We start from the raw sequence: 20,984 nt of genomic DNA, 5'->3' as shown, positions 1-20,984 counted from the left end.
GTTGTCTGTCAGTCAGTCACTCAATAATGAATGAGTTTTATATATGTAAATACTAGCAGTATTTCTCGGATTCACTCGTCAGTTTCCTATACCCTTAGTACGAGTTTACTTTACGTTTAAAATACGCGAATTGAGAACGCGCACGGCGCTCTGATTGGTTGGTTTATTCGATCCGGCCAATCAGAGCGCCGAATGCGTTTTCGTTTAGTTTTCGTTTAAGATAAAGAAAACTCGTACTAAGGGTATAGGAGACATAAAAATATTGATTTTTTATGTATGTATTAATTATACATACATATAAGCCTTTGTCCTATATTAGGTGTCACATACCCATCCTTATTTACTTCTTTAGCTCCCAGCACTTTCATAAATCTATGGGCCTACTCTAATTCAACGAAAAACGTAGTTTCGTCCGTAACTTCGCAGATTTCATACTACAAATCCATTTATTGCGAACTTTCGTGAACAAAAATGTACGAATGAAATGAAGATAAATAAGGTTTTGATTTGAAATTTAAAATAAAACGTTATTTCAAGTAATTTTATTAGTAAATCAATAAAACCTGCCGAAGATTAAACGAAACTTCGCATTCGAGAACCGGAGTAGCCCTACAGAACATAGAAGCACATTGCATCAACAGCCTATTAGTGGCCACTGCTGACCAAAACCTCTTCTCGCATGGAGAAGGTTTGAGCATTAATTTGCTAAACCACGCTCACGATGTTTTCCTTCACCGTTTGTCAGTGGTGTCTAAATAATCTTAGAAAGTAGGTAGGTACTTGCCGTTGGTAACCCAGTGTATGTGGTGTCTTAAACCTGACCACTACGACATATATCATCATAGAAGCAGTTGTTTTATTCCTTTATACAACATGGCCCAATACTAGTATTGTCTCCTGTGTCGTGGGTGCGTTTACAAACATACAAGTTCACATACACATGACACTCAGACCCGAAACAACAGTTTGTTAATGCAAAATGTTTTAGAAATCTACAGATTCTATGGAAACAACCATCTTCCAAGGTTTTCAAGCTCGTTGGTACCATAATATTGTATTGTCATCTAATCTACATATAATTGCCAAATTTCATGATGATACAACAATTAGAAGTATGTGTAATTCAGGTTCATAGATTTTACTACCAAACCCGACGAATTCCGTTTCGCCACCAATGATTTTCGCTGTTTTTCTGCTCTTTTCTTGAATTTTTCCTGAATTTTCTTTGCTATAAACCTCACGGAGCCCGAGACCTTTCCAACGAATGCAAAACCGTGGAAATCGGTTCGTGCGTTCTGGAGTTATAGCGTCAGGAAGGAAAACTCGACTTATTTTTATATTTTAGATTATGTCTGTTTTATAAAAATGTGTTAAAACTAACCTTAGTACGAGTTTTCTTTACGTTTAAACGAGAGCGCGTTCGACGCTCTGATTGGTCGGTTTATTCGAGCCGGCCAATCAGAGCGCCGAACGCGTTCTCGTTTCGTTTTCGTTTAACGTAAAGCAAATTCGTACTAAGTATAAACTTAAACAAGTTATTCCGCCCGACTGCAGTTGAAGTGTTTATTTGTAAATTAATTTAAATTAGAAATAATTTTAGCGAAAATAAAATGGTAGGAATCTGTTTTTCAGTTTTTTTTTTCGTCGATTTATAAATGCTAGTTTTTAAAAACGGAAATGTTTTATGTGGCGCTGTTTTTTATGTAAAGTTTCAATACAATGAAATTAGTGAATCTGTTTTAATGATACTTAGTACTCATGCGTTGTTATATTTAACTGCCGCAATCAAAGACATTTAATGATTACTTAAACTATTCCTTAGTAATTTTGTATCGAAAACAATTGCTAAGGACTGGGTTAAGTAACCATTAAATGACTCTGAGTACGGCAATAAGTCTAATAAATGACTGCCTCGTTGACCGAGTGGTCGTAAATGCGACTGCCGGGCTCACGTTCTTTCATTATAATCTGTAACCTTAGTACGAGTTTTATTTACGTTTAAAGTCGTCGAAACAAGAGTGCGTTTGACGCTCTGATTGGTTGGTTTATTCGTGCCAGCTAATCAGAGGGCTTAGTATGAGTTTGTTTTATGTTTAAAGTAATCGAAACGAGACTACGTTCGACCCTGTGATTGGCCGGTTCCAATGAATCAACCAATCTCAGTGCCAAACGTGCTTTCGTTTAAAGCAAAGTCGTGCTAAGCCCTAAGATTGGTTGGTTTATTCGAGCTGGCCAATTAGAACGCCGAACTCTCGTTTCGGTTACTTTAACCGTAAAGGCAAACTCTTACTAAGGGTACGATTCAATAGTATTCAAGATTTTCGAGTTGAAAATTTATATAAAAACCTGCGCTGCGTAAAATCTCTTCAAATGTGTAATGTGTGCGATATTCAGTGTATTTTTGTTTCTTTTTTTTGTAATTTGTAATAATATTAATTATTATTTTGTAAAATATTAATAAACAATGTGAATTAGTTTTAGGTTAAACTGTAATTGTATATTTTAAAGGGGGTAGAGCGTGTTTCGCTCTTTTCAATATAATTTAAATTTAAAATAATATAAAGTGGATTTATGCCGTTTTTTATATAGTTTTTGTCTTTTTATTTTTTTTCTCTCTCATCCAATTTCTTTTTTTTTCTTTCATTTTTTTTCAGTTCATTCTACATTAGTTTTTTCATCATTTATTTTTCTTTAGTAAAAACTATAATTCACTCATGATAAATGTTTGGGTACTTTTCCACCAGAGATGTGCTATGCTACATTGCTGTGGATGCGTTTGGCTTCCACCAATCATATTCATTGGTACCTACACATAACTTAGTACTGGTGGAAACGGATGTAGCTAAGCTGTGTCTTTATAATGAAAGCTGCATGCTATGGATGGCTTCCCTACCGGGAGATGCGCAGCTACATAGCTTAGTATCAGTGGAAACGGTTACATAGTTTCACAGCTTAGCTATTACATCTTCGTAGCACATCTCTGGTGGAAAGCACCATTATGCATGTACTCACAAAGATAAACCAACTAAAATAGAAATGGACAGGCCATATGCTAAGTAGCACTCAGGAAAAATTGTAATAGACTGGTACCCCAGAGATGGAAAAAGGGAAAGGGGAGGACAACCCCAAAAGTGGGAGAATGAAGGCCCGTGGTGGTAGGTGGGAGGAAAAAAATATCAAACCCGGTTTGTTTTTTGTCAACTGATGGTAGCGAGGTTCATAGGCCAGTTCACGAAGATATTTGGATGATATAGGTGAGCATTACAAATATATTTTTCACACAAGTCGCGTTAGTAGGGGTATACAACACCCGCGTCAGGAGTACCGGTGGTGACAAAATATGTATGGTTTCTCACCCATTACCATATAGCATAGCATGTGCTGCACATTATTTTTAAGTTTTTAAAACATTATTTTTTCAGTACTTAATTCTTTTTTTTTCGCAATATCCATTAAAAATCTACATATACTGCCAATTTGAAGGAATGAGATACGCGTCTACCCACGTAACTTGCCTTGCCACAGTATAATAGACAGTTATAAATAAAAAAGTAATTTTATAAAAAAAAAACATAAAAAAAATATAAGTACCGTCAGATAACAGTGAATGCGAATTTCAACTTTATTCTCCTTGGGCATAAGATTGAAAATTGTACAAACACTAGATAAATTGTTGGATTTTAACTATAAAAAAATAAATAGACGCTAGTATTTATTTCTTAATTCATTTAATTTTGTCAAATTAATACTTCAATAGTATTCAGAAACTATTGCCCGAACACTCAAACGCTACTCAATTTTAAGACGCTCTCAAATGTAGTTCTGTCACTATCAATTCTTTATAAAATGACAGAGATAGCACGATATTTAAGTACAACTTAAAATTGAGTAGCGTTTGAGTATTCGGGCATATGTATTACTAAATTCGCCACACTCTGTAATGGGGGCAACCAGTATTTTAATCGCCAGGTACCACAAAATTAAATGTAACAAGAGGCTTTTTTGTCCAATCAGAGCAGCTGTCAAATATTGAACGTCCAATGGTGTGACGCTAGCTAATTCCCTATTGGACGAAGAACTAGCGCCATCTGAGGGCTTAGTACGAGTTTGTTTTACGTTTTGAAACGAGAACGCGTTCGGCGCTTTGATTGGCCGGCTCGAATGAACCAACCAATCGGAGTGGCGAACGTGCTCTCGTTTCTATTACTTATAGCTTAAAGCTTTTTTTATACTAAGTTTTCATACTAAGGGTACAGATTGGTTGGTTTATTGGAGCAATCCTTTGTTTTACGTTTCGATTTCGTTAAAAAAACGTAAAGCAAACTCGTACTAAGGTTACTCGTTATCACAAATACATAGTAGCCCCCATGGTATATCTGATCGAAATCAATGTCTTTTGAACGCCACACAATTTAATTATACAAATTATAAGATTATAAGATTAAAAAGAAAGGAATTAAAGGAATTAAAATTTATCTGATGATGGCTTTTATCCGGCCAGAAAACCTAGCGGGTTACGGGGGCTCTGACTCTATGCAGGAGTAGGAAAGGGATGCGGTTTAGTCAGAGTCTGACTGACTGAGTTAGTAAGAGTCTGACTCGCGTGTGCCCAACTGCCCATAGAGTGACGGCGGGGACAAAATAAAAACTTAAGTATATGACGATGGTGAAACAGAAATCTTTCAAATCATGGATTTATATAGAAAAAAACTAATGGTCGCCGCTCAATACCGATTTTCAAAAACGTGTAATCTGAAAAACGCTTTAAATCGAAAAGAAATATGAATAGAAGATATAATTTCGCTAGGTAGCAAATTTAGGGTAAGGACGATGCCTATTAAAAACTACTTTTACTTAATTATGTGATGTAAAAACACCAATATGAGGCGTTCAAAAGATTAGTAAAAATGTATAATATGAAAACTAAGTATGTCTTATTTAATTTATGGATAATACACACAATATTGTGAAAAATCAATTCAAGTACCTACATAGTAAATTATTTTGATTTTTTTCTTGTAAATCGCATCTGTCGCTTTGACAGCGCGCCAAAAATATAAGATTTTTTTTTCTTTGCTGCGATAAAAGGTAAGCGTCCACATGCCCCCGTCGTACGCAACGGATTTTAGTTCGTCTTGTATAGAAACCCATACAACTGCGTCCACTGATCCGCATCGTACGGACCGCATCATCAGCAATGGCTACATGCGATGCGTGCTGATGACGGCATACGGAATGCCGATGGCAAACATTCGAGTAAAAGTGGTATTGGCAATCCGATTGCTGTCGATACAGTGGACGCAGTTTGAAAATTAAATATTAATTCGTTTGATGCGATCCGTCTGATGCATACGATGCGGGCCCGTGGACGCTTACCTGTAACGAAAAGCTAAAGTTGGCTTAACAAAATATTAATAAAAAAAATGTTTTTCGCGTCCCCGATAAGTTCTCGATAAAAGTTGAGTTCTTGTTAAAATATTATCCATTAATTTAAAAAGGGCATATTATTATAATATTTATGTTAGTAAAACAGTTAGAGAAATAAAGAGATTACAAACTATTTGAATTATGGAATGTTCGAACCGTATGCAGTGTAGCTCTGTTATGTCAAAGTTATCTATGATGAAAAAAAAATAGGATGACCATTATAATATTGTTAATTCGGAAAAGTGCTGACGCATACAATATTTGTGTCGCTTAAAGCATTTAGGTACTTATAAAAAATATCGAAGCTTAATGAATTTGAATCATCTGGGTTTTACGACATTAATACCTAAGTTATTTTCTTAGTAATAATTATGTTTTGTGACGTCATTACGAATAGGCATAGGAATTTGTGTATCAAAACTGCTTAAAATACAACTGTGTTCGTTCAGACGCCTTGTTAATTAAGTTCAATTTTTATACCAAATACAAATCTTTTTTATACCAAATTCAATTAGGCCGCTTATTTCTGATGGAAGTTATCATCACAGTTATTATCAGTTTTTTATTATTTTAATTTAATTTAGTTTATTGTTTTATATTATTAGTAGGGATGTTGACAACTATTCAGAATCAATCTATATAGTTCCATTCGATTTTTTCAATGTAACATCAGTGACGTTCTCATTTTAGCAGTTTAAAAGGTAAGGAAAAGGTAGGTTGATCTGCTGGCCAACGTTTCTTGTCAATATTCAAGATTATTCTTAAGAATTTTTATTTAATTATTTTGTGTTCTTGCCTTCCCTTTCATTTTAGATTTAGAAGTAGATATAGGTACAATTATGTCTGTTTGTTTACTCTGTCCTTTTTTAACGTCATTGATTCATTTAATTGTTTAGTTTTTTACATTTTAGCATTGAGATAGACCTAGGTTTAACTCAAGGCATTTTAGTATTAAATTATTTATTTCTTATATTCTCTGTTCCTTAGTTTTAAAGCGTTATGTTAGATATTCTAAAAATTCTTCAAAAATAAGTAATGTGAGAACTGTAAACAACATCGAAAATTGTCATAAAAATAAATTAGATTGTAAATAACATTTTATAAATATTAGATGAAAATATAATGTGTGTATTGATTTGGTAACGTCTTGGGTATTTTACGTACTTAAATAAAAGTAAGAGAAATACTAATTTATGTAGGACGGAAAGGAAGAAATGGCAAGCTATGTCCATATCTGACAAATGTGCCGAGATGCTTAAAAGCGATGCATTCGCACGATGTAAATGCAACTTTACTGATTTAATAATAGAATTGATTATCTCTTACAGTTTGAAGAAACTTATCTGATGGCATCGTTATCAAATTTTCGGTTCATTATTATAAAATGCAAGATAACTTTGACAAAACAAGAGACAGAGTCCAGATCACAAGTATAGTACAGAGATGTTTCTCAGGCAAAACGTAGAATTAGAGCAAAAATCGCGGGAAATATGTATTATGTATTGTAAATGTCAATGTATAGATTTATTTTTAAATCCTTTTTTTTATGTTAACTTTAAGAGCAGTGCCGTGCGAAGCTATAGGTAATAAATATCGATTGTAAAGCTGTTAAGTCGAGGTGAAAATGTGTTTTGATGTAGCAATTAATATCTGACAAAATATTACCTACACGTAGCTTACAGGCTGTGAACAGTACTTATTGATTTAAAGCCTTATATTAACTGCATTAGGTTTTGTTTAGATTAACAAATAGTGTGTTGTATTATAAGCTAACAAAAACTTGAAACAGAGAGCTTCCATTTCGTGTTTATAGTTTCTAGGAACAATTGAAGAGGAACACTAAATATTAGTTGAAATATCTTCCACTACTCTTCCAGTGTAGATTAGAATATTAATAATGCAATATTACACGAACTAATATACCTAACTAAAAGCAATATTATTTGTCTAGTGAAAACTCTCAGTACAAATCGCTGCTTATTTTGAAACAGCCGTGAAATTGAGATATTTTAAAGCTAGCATAGATTTTTCTTAACTATAAGTCAGTAGCGTACATCACTAGTTTGACGCACCAATTTTACCAATAAACAATAATGAGACAGAACGCCAACTAGTGACAACAATATGGGGTACTTCAAGAAGGAAGTGAATAGGTCTTTGACTGCCAATAGAAAACTGTTGAAGGCAAATCCTCCGCTAACGTCGGTCACTGGCGACCACCACGGCGTTCAATGTGTTAAGGGTCGGCAAAGCGTATGTAATGCCCCAAGTGTTGCAAGCGTTCATAGACATAGTGGTCACTTAAGTACCATCAGGTGGGCCGTGTGCTTTCTTGCCACCGTTGTGGTATAAAAAAACAACCGGTGAATTTAAAGCAATACCTATTATAAATATACCAATTGCTTTGTACGAAAGCGAAAGCTATATATATTTAAAATTAGGTAAAAGATATTATGTATTTTAACAGCAAAATACCTTAAAATATAGAACAAATTCTAGTTTTTTACTCAAGCAAAATCAAAATACATTTTCGCTTCTCGACTTTCATGGTACCATATCTTTCCATGACGCTAAAATTGCGTAATGTTCAATATAAAAGAATATAAAAAATAGACTGCTTTATTAATTTTAAATAAGTTCACTCGACTGCACATAAGTTTATGTATTGTAAGTGGTATATTAGTTTTATTGTAGCTATCAAAGTTTGGGCATATGACAGTCTAAATTAGGCAGTTGTGTGCAGTCGCGTGCACTCGTATTTAGTTGATAAAAGAAAAAAAAATATTGTGAATTAAATTGTAAATAATGAAAATTTCTTTATTGATATAAATAAATAAATGTCTATTGTATGTTGTTGTTTTTTTTAAACTGATTTTATCTTTGGTTGAGCGTTGAGTGGTTATCGAGCAAATGTTTTTGGGTTCGATCCCCAAAATAATATTAATGCAACGTCACGCCTTTAATCCTAGAAATGGTAGGCAGAGGTGCACATTACGTCACTTAATGTCGCTATACAGTGTACACCCACTTTTCACCATTTGTGTTGTAAGCCCCATGAGATATAGAGTGAGCCTATTGCCATATACTGGGCATAATTCCAGACTCAGTGCTACTACTGAGAAATTTTCGAAAAAAACGAAAAAAGGGCAGTTACAATCTGCCCGACCCGGGCATCGAACCCGAAAACTCTTGTCCGGCAGTCACACTAATATTGTCATTGTAAGTTGTCGTTCTACGTGGAGGACTAAGGGGAGGCCTTTATTCAACAGTGGACATCGTCTGGCTGATGATGATGATAATGATGAAGTGCAGCTTACAATTTTTGTCAGCGTTATTGCTCTATCTTAGTATTACCCCAAAATTATTCTCTTTTTATATACAAAAAAAAAAAAAGAGAATAGAGGAGATTTTCGGCAGTTTTCTGCAAACGTCTAATAATCTAACAGTAGAATACTAATAACACACTTCCTTTACTTTTGAAGAAGAACAGCATAAAGAGTGAAATCTGAAATTAATTTTCATTAATAATAAAAAATATTGTCACCCTACTAAAGAACGAGATAGCACACACATTTGAACAAATGAATGACTATTTTGTTGACAACCAACAGACAACTGTCACAATCACAACACTACTAGCGTCGTATTGCGTTCCGGCGATTATTTCGACATTCTTAACATTTCCATTATCTATCTCACTCTAACAACATAAATAAAAAAGAGACAAAACATAAAAAGTACCATAGGATCTATGGAACGCGCATAATTTATTGATTTTGAGGTTATTTCCGACCTCATAAAATAATTTTACGTTTATCGAATGAAATTATGTTATTTTCATGTTTGTAAGTGTTAAATTAAGTTACGGTTTATTATTTTGTTTTAATTTGTGTTTATAATGTCTGATGTTGAAGAACCACCGACGAAAATGTCGAAATTTGAAGAGGAAGAAGTGAGTCTCGAGTTTTTATAATTCGTTTATTTTTTGTTTTACTATCCAATTTCTAATTTAGCTACCGGTTTCTTCTAAAACAATCTTTATACGTTAATTAAGCCAATATCAATAATTAAAGACAATTGTTTTGCTGTTAATTTGCGAAAAAACCTTTCAATGATGTTCAATTGTAAAACTATGACAAATAATCGATGTAAATCTTCAATTTTCTATATTTTATGACATAACATCATGCTTTTACATCCTGTGGGATTAAACAGTGTTGTTTACGATCCAGAATTTAATATACAACTTGTAGAAAACAGTAATTTCTATCATAATATTAAAGTTTTTGAGATTGGTTGAGTGAACAATTTTAATAAATCCCACACGCACTAATGAGCAGTTTAAAAGGTTCAGGTTTATCAGGGAGCACAGCTACCTTTCAGTCTGGGTGTAAGACACCCAGGGGAAGAGTTGAGATGGTGACAAATGTACTGTACTCTGCTATCATTATTGATAATATGTATAATGAATGTATTTTATTGCAGTATTTAGAGCCGGAGGGAGAGGAGGCCTTGGAAGAAGGCTTGGAGGAGGGTCAGGAGGAGTGGCTGAGTGAGGGAGTGCTTACTGATGATGACTATGTTCAAACTGTAAGTGTGAACCTTTGAATGCTATATTACATACATATTTCCATTTTCCATGTCCAGAGAACATGCATAATTTTTTAGTTCTATTTACATGATTCTTCCTTCTTATTTAGTGTAGATATATTTATTTTATTTGTAGACGTGTGCTAGGGGCGTAGTGATTTGGATCTATGTACTGCCTAGCTGGTTTTTATTGCTTAAAAGCAGTAGGAATCGGGTGATTTTTAGTCAGTAAGAGTCTGACACTTCCTCTCGTCTCGCTCAAGACGGGATAAAGCATTCAATCATTTACCTTGATTATTGAATACATACATATCATTATGTATGTATTTAATTTTATTTTTCAAATAATAACAATATCATTATAAAATTGTTTCAGACTCAACAAGACCAAGAAAAGCCCGATATATCAATGGACACAACGCAAGATACCCTCGAGGAACACGACACTCTAGTGACTCTGGACGGAGTGGTCACTAACGTGGTTACCATGGCAACCGAGGGTGAACAGAAAGATAACAATACTACCGGGAATATAGAGGAACAGCTGAATAATCTGGAGAGCTCACAAAATGGGGACGAATTGAACGATGAGTTGGATACTTTTTTGATCAGGTATTTATATGTTTTTGTAGACATCAAAATTTAAATTAAGATCGAAGTTATATAGTTGTACTGTCAAAAAAGCTTAAGTGTGGGAGTGCCATGCTTCGGCACTGCAGGTCGACCGGAGTGATACCACGGCCTCACAGAAAACGACGTGAAACAACGCTTGCGTTGTGTTTCGTTCTGTGAGTTAGATTACCAGAAGCCCTATTACCCCCATTCCCCAATAACCCTTAAATTCCTAACCCTCGGTGTTTCAGGTGTCCATGGGCGGCGGCGATTGCTTACGGTGATCCGTCTGCTCGTTTAACGACTTATACCATAAAAAAAATTAAAGTTGATCTATGTTCAAATCCAAAAAAAAAAAAAAAAAAATAAGAATTTAATCGCTATTGTCATTTTCTTCCCACAGAAAAAATGATGGTCTTTTAAAAGAATTTAAAGAGAATAAGGAAGAATCCAATGCGAGCGTGGACAAGCAACCGGAAGACGACGGGAATGACACCGACGACTTACTAGTGAGTTTACATACATACATACATCCATACATATATAGGGTGACTGGTAATTAGTGAACGATATTTAAACACGTGATTGTACTCATGATTACAAACAACTTTCCCGAAGAAACTTTTTTTTACTCATTAGTTTTGTTTTTATCACGATAACAAAACAACAAGTCATTCTATGTCCAGAATAAATTTTCCCGACGGAAGTGGATACTATTTCGTTTATGAAGCGTTGAAACAGAAAAATTAAAGTTTGCTGTCACATTTTTTTGTATCATATCTTTTCTGCCTAATCATTAAGGCTATACCTCTGTCGGTGTACAAAAGCAAGTCTTTAAAATCCTAATTTAATTTGCAGCGCTTGTTAGGGGAAGATGATCAGAAAATTAAGAAAAAAACTCTTAAGGTGGTGAAGAGTCAGAAGGTGGATGACCAGGGATCCAGCGATGATGATGACTTCGTTTATGAGGTAAGTCATCTTACTTTAATTTTTTTATGGTATAAGCCAGTAAACGAGCAGACGGATCACCTGATGGTAAGCAATTGTCGCCGCCCATGGACACTTGAAACACCAGAGGCGTTACACTTTACAAATGCGTTGCCGGCCTTTTGCGGGTTAGGAATTTAAGGATTGTTGGGGGATTGGAAAGATGGGGAAGAAGAGTAATTGGGTCTCCGGTAACTTCATCCACATAACGCAAGCGTTGTTTGACGTCGGTTTTCGGTAAGGCCGAGGTATCATTCCGGTCGAGCCGGCCCATTCGTGCGGAAGCAAGGCTTAGCCAAATACAACAACCTTTAAATTCCTAACCCACAAAAGGCTGACGCATTCTGGTCCTTGCGCGGAGGCGACTACTTACCATCAGGTAATCCGTCTGCTCGTTTACCGGCTTATAACAAAAAAAAAAAAAAATTTCTTTTTCTTTCTAAAAAAATGTTGCCCCACACTAGGATTTTCTCTTGTGTCGTGGGTGCGTTTACAAACATACAAGTTCACATACACTTGACACCCAGACCTGAAACAACAATTTGTGGGTCACACAAAGAGTTACTCCGTGCGGGAATCGAACCCGCTACACGTTGCGCGGCAGCCGGTTACCCAGTCACCGCGCCAACCGTGCAGTCATATTTTGCTTATCCAATGTGTTATGATAAGCTACAAATCTTTTATTTATTAATTTAATAAACTCACCACGTATATTTATTCAACGCGAAGCTCTCCCTTCCACAAACAATTACAATCACCCATTAATATCTCACTTACAGCGCAGCCAAGTGAAGACGCTGAAACTAGCGAAGAATGCTTTAATAAAGCGGCCGGCTACGAAGGCAGTGCCCGAGGATATGAGCGATGGAGACGACGAGAGTGACCAGGTAAGCACCAGATACCATATAGGTCAGAGATGGCGAACCATTGGTACGCATGCCAAAGACGTGCACGCAACACAATATTTCGGGCACGTCTTTGATCTAAAAATCTGTTTATGCATGTCATTATTTTCAGATGTGTATAACATTAAAGATTCAGTTACACAAATGACTCCAATTCAGGAGAAATTCTGCTTAACGAACTTTCAAAAATATTAATCATTGTTTTTATGGCACATATAGCACCTCAAACAACATTTCTTTGGAAAAATGGCACGTTTACCTATATGAAAAGGTTCGCCGTCTCTGATATAGGTGGAGCCCACGGTGCTAATTTAGGATTTACTTGAACTTCGTAGGGACCTTTTTTTTGGTTGACCGACGATACGTACGATGACGTCATACGGAATGCGTACGCATCGCACGCATCGTACGCATCGTACGTATCGTACGCATCGCACGCATCGCACGCATCGTACGGTAAAAATAAATAACAAAAATATACAAAATCTAAATTTAACAATAGGCATGTTTCCTACTAGTCAAATTCAATACTTTTTTCGAAACGTCAAAAACGATATTTTCTATGAACTTTGTATGAAATACTCTATTATGGCGTCATCAGATTTTCATCAGAAGTCAAATAGCAGACTTATTTCTAGAAATTTAGCTAGAAAGAAAAAAATCGAAAATTAAGTACCTAGTTCATCAAATTTATGAATGAGAGTCTGATTATATTTGTATATTTTATTGTATTGAAAAGTTGTAATAATTTATTTTGGACCCAGTCATCATCCCTATTGTTGTTTACAGTCCTCAGATGAAGGGTCCACAGTGCAACGCATGTTCGAAGTGAAGACACCGACATCTGGTGGCGCGAAACCGGAACCACAGAAGAAAATAGTCAAACATATCGTCCACATGAATAATAGCGGTAATAAGAGTCGTGAGTATTCAATTTTATATGGTATAAGCCGGTAAACGAGCAGACGGATCACCTGATGGTAAGTTGGTAAGCAATCGCCGCCGCCCATGGACACTTGAAACACCAGAGGCGTTATAAGTGCGTTGCTGGCTTTTTGGGGGTTAGGAATTTAAGGATTGTTGGGGAATCGGGGATTGGGAAGGGGGTAATTGGGCCTCCGGTAACCTCACTCACACAACGAAACTAGCATTGTTTCACGTCGGTTTTCTGCTCGGCCGTGGTATCACTCCGGTCGGTCACCCATTAGTGCCGAAGCATAGCTCTCCCACACTTACAAATATATATTTTTTTTGCCTGCAATGTCTTACTGGTGTATATAAATTGATTTTCTTTCTCTGTTTATAATAATTTATTTCATTTTCACAGAAAAACAAGACGAAAAACAACAAAAAACATACACACAACAAAAACCTCAGCCAAAACCGAATTTCGTGGCGCAAAAACCGAATCTAACTCAAAAACTATCGTCCACACCGAAACCTGGTATCGGTGCGCAAAAACCGATACTGAAAACGCCGAAACCGATACCGCAATTGTTGTCGAAACTGACTAAATCGGTGGAGATTAAGACACCGGCGCCGTTTACCCCGTTGGATAGAAGTTCAAAGGAACAACGATTGAAAGCAGGGTCGAAGGATGAGAGTCAGAAACATGATGAGTTTGATGATATAATTGATGAAGAAGAGTTTTTAGAAGAAGATGAATTTGACTTGGATGAGGAGGTAAGTCCTAAACGATACGACCTTCAAACCTTCAAGAGCATACTCCTTTTTAAAAGGCCGGCAATGCAACTGTGACTCCTCTGGTGTTGCGGGTGTCCATGGGCGGCACTGATCGCTTACCATCAGGTGGCGTTTGTCACACACACACACACACAACGTCACGCCTTTTATCCCCGAAGGGGTAGGCAGAGGTGCACATTAAGACACGTAATGCCACTGTGTACACCCACTTTTCACAATTTATGTTATAAGTCCCATGTAATACGGGGTGAGCCTATTGCCATATCCTGGACACAATTCCAGACTCCGTGCTACTACCGAGAAATTTTTCGAAAATCCGAAAAAAGCCCAGTAATACTTTGCCCGACCCGGGAATAGAACCCGAGACCCCTTGTTCGGCAGCCGCACTTGCGACCACTCGACCAACGAGGCAGTCAAAGAGCATACTCCTTTTTTAAAAGGCCGGCAATGCAACGGTGACTCCTCTGGTGTTACGGGTGTCAATGGGCGGCGCTGATCGCTTACCATCAGGTGAATCGTTTGCTCGTTTGCCTCCTATTCCTTAAAAAAGTCTTTTTTGTTATTTACCACCGTACTCATAGTCATTTAATAGTTAATTAAGTCTTTGACTGCCAATAGAAAACTGTTGAAGGCAAATCCTCCGCTAACGTCGGTCACCGGTGACCACCACGGCGTTCAAAGTGTTAACCTAGGCCTTAGCAATTGTTTTCGGAACAAAATCGTTACTAAGGAATAGTTTAAGTAGTCTTTAATTGTCTCTGAGAATGGCAGTTAGTGAGCGGACGGATCACCTGATGGTAAGCCATCGCAGCCGCCCATGGACGCTGAAACACTACAGGAGTTACAATTGTGTTGCCTCAAGCAACTCTTTGTGTGATCCACAAATAGTTGTTTCGGGTCTGGGTGTCATGTGTATGTGAACTTGTATGTTTGTAAACGCACACACGACACAGGAGACAATTCTAGTATGCGGCAAGGTTTTAAACGAAATGTATCGATACGTTTCTTAGTTTAAAAAGAGTAACTATGGAGCTTCTTGCTCATTTTTCCTCCATTCAAAACTACATTTTGGGAAAAGCGCTTAATTTCATCGATAGACAGACTGACGGACTATTATATTTACTGTTTTATAAATGCTTGTATGTTGTCTAGCTAAAATAAATGTATGCAAAGTCATAGTCAACATTTCGTTTTAAGTAATCCAGTAGTCTGGGTATAGGACACCCACGAGAATAGTATCGGTGGTGAAACATTGTATTCAACTTTACTGTCGATGATGACGTATTCTTATTCATTTCCTTCTCCCAGGAGTTTGCAGAAGAATCAGAAGGCGACACATCGAAGAAGCAACGCATCATGAAGCCAGAGGTGATGGATGAAGAGGTCCCCAGCGATGCGGAGAGCAGATCCGAAGATGGGAGCCTTTACGATGTGAGTATACACCGTTTGTCGAGTGGTTTTTGTCTCGTTGGTCGAGTGGTCGCAAGTGCGACTGCCGAACAAGGGGTCTCGGGTTCAATTCCCGGGTCGGGCAAAGTATTACTGGGCCTTTTTTCGGATTTTCGAAAAATTTCTCGGTAGTAGCACGGAGTCTGGATTTGTGTCCAGTATATGGCAATAGGCTCACCCCCTATTATATGGGACTTTTAACACAAATGGTGAAAAGTGGGTGTACATTGTACAGTGGCATTACGTGCCGTAATGTGCACCTCTGCCTACCCCTTCGGGGATAAAAGGCGTGAAGTTGTGTGTGTGTATAGACCGTTTATTTAAGCAAGTTACCGTGGCTCCGGCTCTATGCAGGAATAGGAACGGGGTGGTGTTTAGTCAGTAAGAGAGTGACGCTCTCTCGCCTCATCAAAGAGACTATTGCCCGAATACTCAAACGCTACTCAATTTTAAGGCGCTCTCAAATGTAGTTCTGTCACTATCAATTCTTTATAAAATGACAGAGATAGCACGATATTTAAGAACAACTTAAAATTGAGTAGCGTTTGAGTATTCGGGCATAAGACCTCTGAGTTTGTTTCGGCATTTCTTCTCAGAGTAGTCGGATAGGAAATGCCGGCCTCATCTAGTTATTTAAGAGATTGACGTGTAAAACAGTTACATTGTAACCTATTTGCAAAATAAATATCATTTATCATAAGGCGGGAGAAGTCATTGGATTTTTGAGCCCACTCAAAAAAAAAAGCTGCTCGGCTCCTATTAATCTTAGCTTTATGTTTTGTAAGTTAAGTTTGTAAGAGTACGATATATCAATGTCGATCGGAATTGTACTCAAGAGTACTTACTCTCTGGGTTTATAATTTCTAATTGTAAGTTTGAAATCGCCAACACGCATTGAGCAAGTGTCTCAAACCTTCTCTGTCTTTGGTCAGTGTTGTTAACAGGTTACAGGCAAAAGAGTATTATTAAATATAATATTTTGTTTACAGGAACTACCCTCGTCGGACTCCGAAGACCTGGACGATTGGTTTACCCTGGACATACGGGCTGAAAGGGCTGGTGATTACTTACCGTTATTAGGTGAGGACAATACATTATTTTTATATCTTACCTGGGACTATAACACGATTTTGACTGCACGGTTGGCGCGGTGGCAGGGCAACTGGCTGCCGCGCAACGTGTAGCGGGTTTAATTCCCGCACGGAGCAACTCTTTGTGTGATCCATAAATTGTTGTTTCGGGTTTGGGTGTCATGTGTATATGAACTTGTATGGTTGTAAACGCACCCACGATACAGGAGAAAATCCTATTGTGGCAACTTTTAAAAAATAGCGGTCGGTAACGCACTTGTAACGTCTCTGGTGTTTCGGGTGTCTGTGGACGGCGATTGCTTACCATCAGGTGAGCCGTCTGCTCGATTACCGGCTTATGCCATAATACTGTAGACTAAATAAATACTGTATCCCCAATCTACTATGCTAATTAAATTTAAATAGGTACTTGTTCTTATGCCAGCGGCTTCGCCCGCTTTCCCGTGGTATTTAAAGTGGCCTATCTGTTATTCTAAAGTTCCAAACCATGAAATATACAATTAAAATCTTTATATATATAATTCTTCTGTAAGTGTGTATGTCACTGAACTTCTCTTAAACGACTCGACCGATTTTGATGAAATTTTTTGTGTGTGTTCAAGGGGATCTGAGAATGGTTTAGATTCACAATTTTGTCCGCTAGACAATGTTTTATTAATTAATTTTTAATTTATTAGCAGTTGTTGATTTTGGAATGTTTTACAATGGATCCGACTGACGGCGCTACCATCGCAGTGTCAAATATTAATGACGTTAGATATTGTCATAACATTTGAATAATAATTTTCATCAAAATGGTCCAGAATGTTTTAGCTTAAAAAAGTTTAAAATTTTCAAATTAAAGACGTGTAGACAGGACAACGTCTGTCGGGTCCGCTAGTATTTTATATAACATTGTAACTGTATAATGTATTGGATTAGGCTGTAAAATGATGCATGTTCTTTCTACTAAATAAATAAGTAATCTATCCCTCCACATTTCATCCCAATCGTTTTGACGTGATTGAGTCACACACACACAAACTAACAAACTTTCACATTTATAATATTACTAAAATAATAACCTCCAACACTCCAGGTACAAAAGCGAAAGAACTATTGCTAGCAGAGCGCCGCCGCGTCAGTTCTCGCGTGGCGACATTACGCCAGAGTCTATCAGCGCTGACAGACAGCGCGCGTCGCCAGGCGGACCAGCTGCGCGCCGCTGCCATGGCCCTCGCCGAGATCGATGACACCCTGCGAGCTGCCTGACCTGAATATGACAGCCCCTGACTGTCCCCCACTGGACTTTGGGCACCCCCCCTACGTAAAAGGGGGTTGGTATGTCAATGTATGCTGTAAATCGGGCTCCTCTGCGTAAGAGGGGTTGATATGTCAATATATCCTATATATGGACGGGGGGTCCCCTACATAAGAGGGGGTTTGATATGTTAATATATGCTGTAAATCGGGCCTCCCTGTGTAAGAGGGGTTTGATATAACAATATATTCTGTAAATCAGCCCCCCTACGTAAGAGGGGTTTGATATGTCAATATATTCTGTAAATCAGGCCCCCTAAGTAAGAGGGGTTTGATATAACAATGTATTCTGTAAATCGAGCCCCCTAAGTAAGAGGGGATTGATATATCAATGTATGCTGTAAATCGGGCCCCCCTACATAAGAGGGGATTGCTATATCAATATATCGACGGTTAAAAGGAAATAGGGTATAAGCGACAAAAAATGAAATGTTCAGGAGAGCCGTTTAAACTCGTCGGTCGTCGAAAGAATACTAGGAAAATTATTTTTTTTGCTAGGGTATAAACGCCAAAAATGTCATCGTAGAGCCATGAGAGTAAGCGCATTCGAAAGAGCGGAAAATTTTACGTAGGATAGCATAATAAACTCTTTTTTGACCAAAATGTCGCTTATACCCTATTTCCTTTTAACCGTCGATATGCTGTAAATGGGCCACTACTGACCAAAGGCCTCTTCTCACACGGAGAAGGTTTGAGCATTAATCACCTCGCTTGCTCAATGCCGATTGGGGATTTTAAAGTTATAATTAGAAATTACTAGCAAACCCGGCGAACTCCGTTTCGCCACTAATGCTTTTCCCTATTTTCCTGCTCTACTCTTGAATTTTTCTTGAATATCCTTAAAAGCTATAAACCTCACGGAGCCCGAGACCTTTCCAACGAAAGCAAAACCGTGGAAATCGGTTTGTGCGTTCTGGAGTTATAGCGTCAGGAAGGAAAACACGGCTTATTTTTATATTATAGATGAGCCCAGGTTTCCTCACGATGTTTTTCTTCACCGTTTATTAGTGATATATATTAAAAAGGACCGGAGGTTTAAGACGTCCGCTTCTCATGCATGAGAGTGCCGGTTCGAAACCTACCAACGGCAAGTACCATTGTGACTTTATCCGAGTTATATGTACTTTCTAAGATTATTTAGACACCACTGACAAACGGTGAAGGAAAACATCGCGAGGAAACCTGGGCTTATAATTTCTAATTATAAGTTTGAAATCGCTCACCCGCATTGAGCAAGCGTGGTGATTAATGCTCAAACCTTCTCCGTGTGAGAAGAGGCCTTTGGTCAGCAGTGGACACTTATAGGTTGATGATGATGAGTGTTTTATGTAATATGTGCACTTCTGTCTACCCCTTCGGGGATAAAAAGGCGTGGTGATTAATTCCTTCAAATTAATTTGAATATTAGCACCGAATTATGTTGTTTTACATATTATCTGGTATAGAAACCATTGCTATGTTTTTTAATTGGCAATTTGTTACTAAGCTAGCTTGCCTCTATTGTAATTAAAATTATCTTTATCGACTTACGCCCGAACACTCAAACGCTACTCAATTTTAAGACGCTCTCAAATGTAGTTCTGTCACTATCAATTCTTTATAAAATGACAGAGATAGCACGATATTTAAGTACAACTTAAAATTGAGTAGCGTTCCAGTATTCGGGCGTAAGCCGATAACATAATTAATTTAATATGTTTCATGAACGTTATAAATTCATTATAATATGGACAATTGTACACGATTTGCTGTCTGTTTATAATATCCTGTCCGATTTGAAATTGTATTTATATGTAATGTATCTTTATGAGTTTATAAATGTTTATCTTTTTTGTATCTTTCTTACCTTTATCTTCTTACTAGTCAAAGTCAAAATAATTAATTTCAATTAGACCAGGAAGTAAACATTTTTTCCTCACGTTTTAAACTTTCCCTAGATCTCTACAAATAATTCAAGACCAAAATAAGCCAAATTGGTCCAGCCGTTCTCGAGTTTTAGCGAGACTAACGAATAGCAATTGATTTTTATATATAAAAACAAAGAAGATTCATTATATTATATACACCCTTTTCGAATCGGACAAAGCTTTATATAATAAGTTGTCATAAAAACTTAATTTTAATTAAATATAAGTTAATTATATAAGTCTTGTACATACAATATTATGAAATAAAGTACTTAGTTGGTAAATTGAAGTTTGTGTTTATTATTCAACCCCCTATTACATGGGACTCATATAACTAGTGACATTTGGGGTCAATTTATACTAGCGCAAACCTTCGAAGCGCATCGACGCGTCTCGTCTTTACAAAACTGAAAATGAACATAACAAATGAAGAATGTTAGGATTATGTAAAATAGCGAGAAAATACCTACAGCAATGATTTATATTTAAATAGATTTAAAACATTATTACGTGATAACCTACTACAGTTATAAGTTTAAAAAATTCAGGTTTATGTACTATGACGAGTCACTACAACCCGGTATGAGAAATTCAAGTCATCAAAACCTTAGACGCATATAAGAATTGGTCAGCGATTGTACGACAAAACTAAGTATACAGACTCAATGCATCACTACATCGCAGGGCTACATATAGTTACACACATGTCGTAAAAACGTTGGACATTCTACGACAGCAACTCCACAGCGTCGCACCACCACTACTGAGATTTGAAAGCAGACGCGCACATTCGTCCGAATTCGCGCGAACAACGCTTTCGACTCTGCTAATAAAATTGATGTTTACGCTGTGGAGTTAAGGTTGAATTTGTTATGTGCAGAACCGGAAAGACGCTTCGATGCGCTTCCACTCTGCGCTAGTATAAATCGATTCCTACTGTTAAAAAGTATATGTGCGCCTCTGTCTACCCCCAACAGGGATAAGGTTGCAGATCGCAGTCTAAAAGGTTCAGG

The 20,984-nt window shown here is 37.1% G+C and overlaps 3 protein-coding genes across 8 annotated transcripts in view; 1 reads left to right on the top strand and 2 right to left on the bottom strand.

Annotated features, from left to right (window-relative positions):
* LOC118278720 (alpha-centractin) overlaps positions 1-20,984 on the bottom strand; it is an 800,945-nt gene that overhangs the window by 38,150 nt on the left and 741,811 nt on the right. The gene's annotated exons all lie outside the window — the stretch shown is intronic.
* LOC118279032 (synaptic vesicular amine transporter) overlaps positions 1-20,984 on the bottom strand; it is a 418,685-nt gene that overhangs the window by 38,150 nt on the left and 359,551 nt on the right. The window lies entirely within an intron of this gene.
* On the top strand, positions 9,174-20,260 carry LOC118279012 (nucleolar protein dao-5-like). The gene is made up of 11 exons (XM_050703609.1): positions 9,174-9,379; positions 9,913-10,017; positions 10,394-10,629; positions 11,033-11,138; positions 11,488-11,598; positions 12,396-12,503; positions 13,311-13,443; positions 13,849-14,204; positions 15,534-15,656; positions 16,664-16,754; positions 17,844-20,260. The coding sequence occupies exons 1-11, from the start codon at positions 9,326-9,328 to the stop codon at positions 18,014-18,016; spliced, it is 1,596 nt and encodes a 531-aa protein (XP_050559566.1). The 5' UTR covers positions 9,174-9,325; the 3' UTR covers positions 18,017-20,260.

The sequence above is a fragment of the Spodoptera frugiperda genome, chromosome 24 (genome assembly GCF_023101765.2).
Source record: "Spodoptera frugiperda isolate SF20-4 chromosome 24, AGI-APGP_CSIRO_Sfru_2.0, whole genome shotgun sequence".
NCBI lineage: Eukaryota > Metazoa > Arthropoda > Insecta > Lepidoptera > Noctuidae > Spodoptera > Spodoptera frugiperda.
This window is presented reverse-complemented; position numbering and strand designations above follow the sequence as displayed.

What these genes read in the sequence shown, in the direction of transcription:
- LOC118279012 (XM_050703609.1), top strand. Translation starts at nt 9,326, where the DNA reads ATGTCTGATGTTGAAGAACCACCGACGAAAATGTCGAAATTTGAAGAG. An exon ending in TTGGATACTTTTTTGATCAG is followed by an intron (nt 10,630 to 11,032) that starts GTATTTATATGT and finishes TTCTTCCCACAG; the next exon opens with AAAAAATGATGGTCTTTTAA. An exon ending in ATGACACCGACGACTTACTA is followed by an intron (nt 11,139 to 11,487) that starts GTGAGTTTACAT and finishes TTTAATTTGCAG; the next exon opens with CGCTTGTTAGGGGAAGATGA.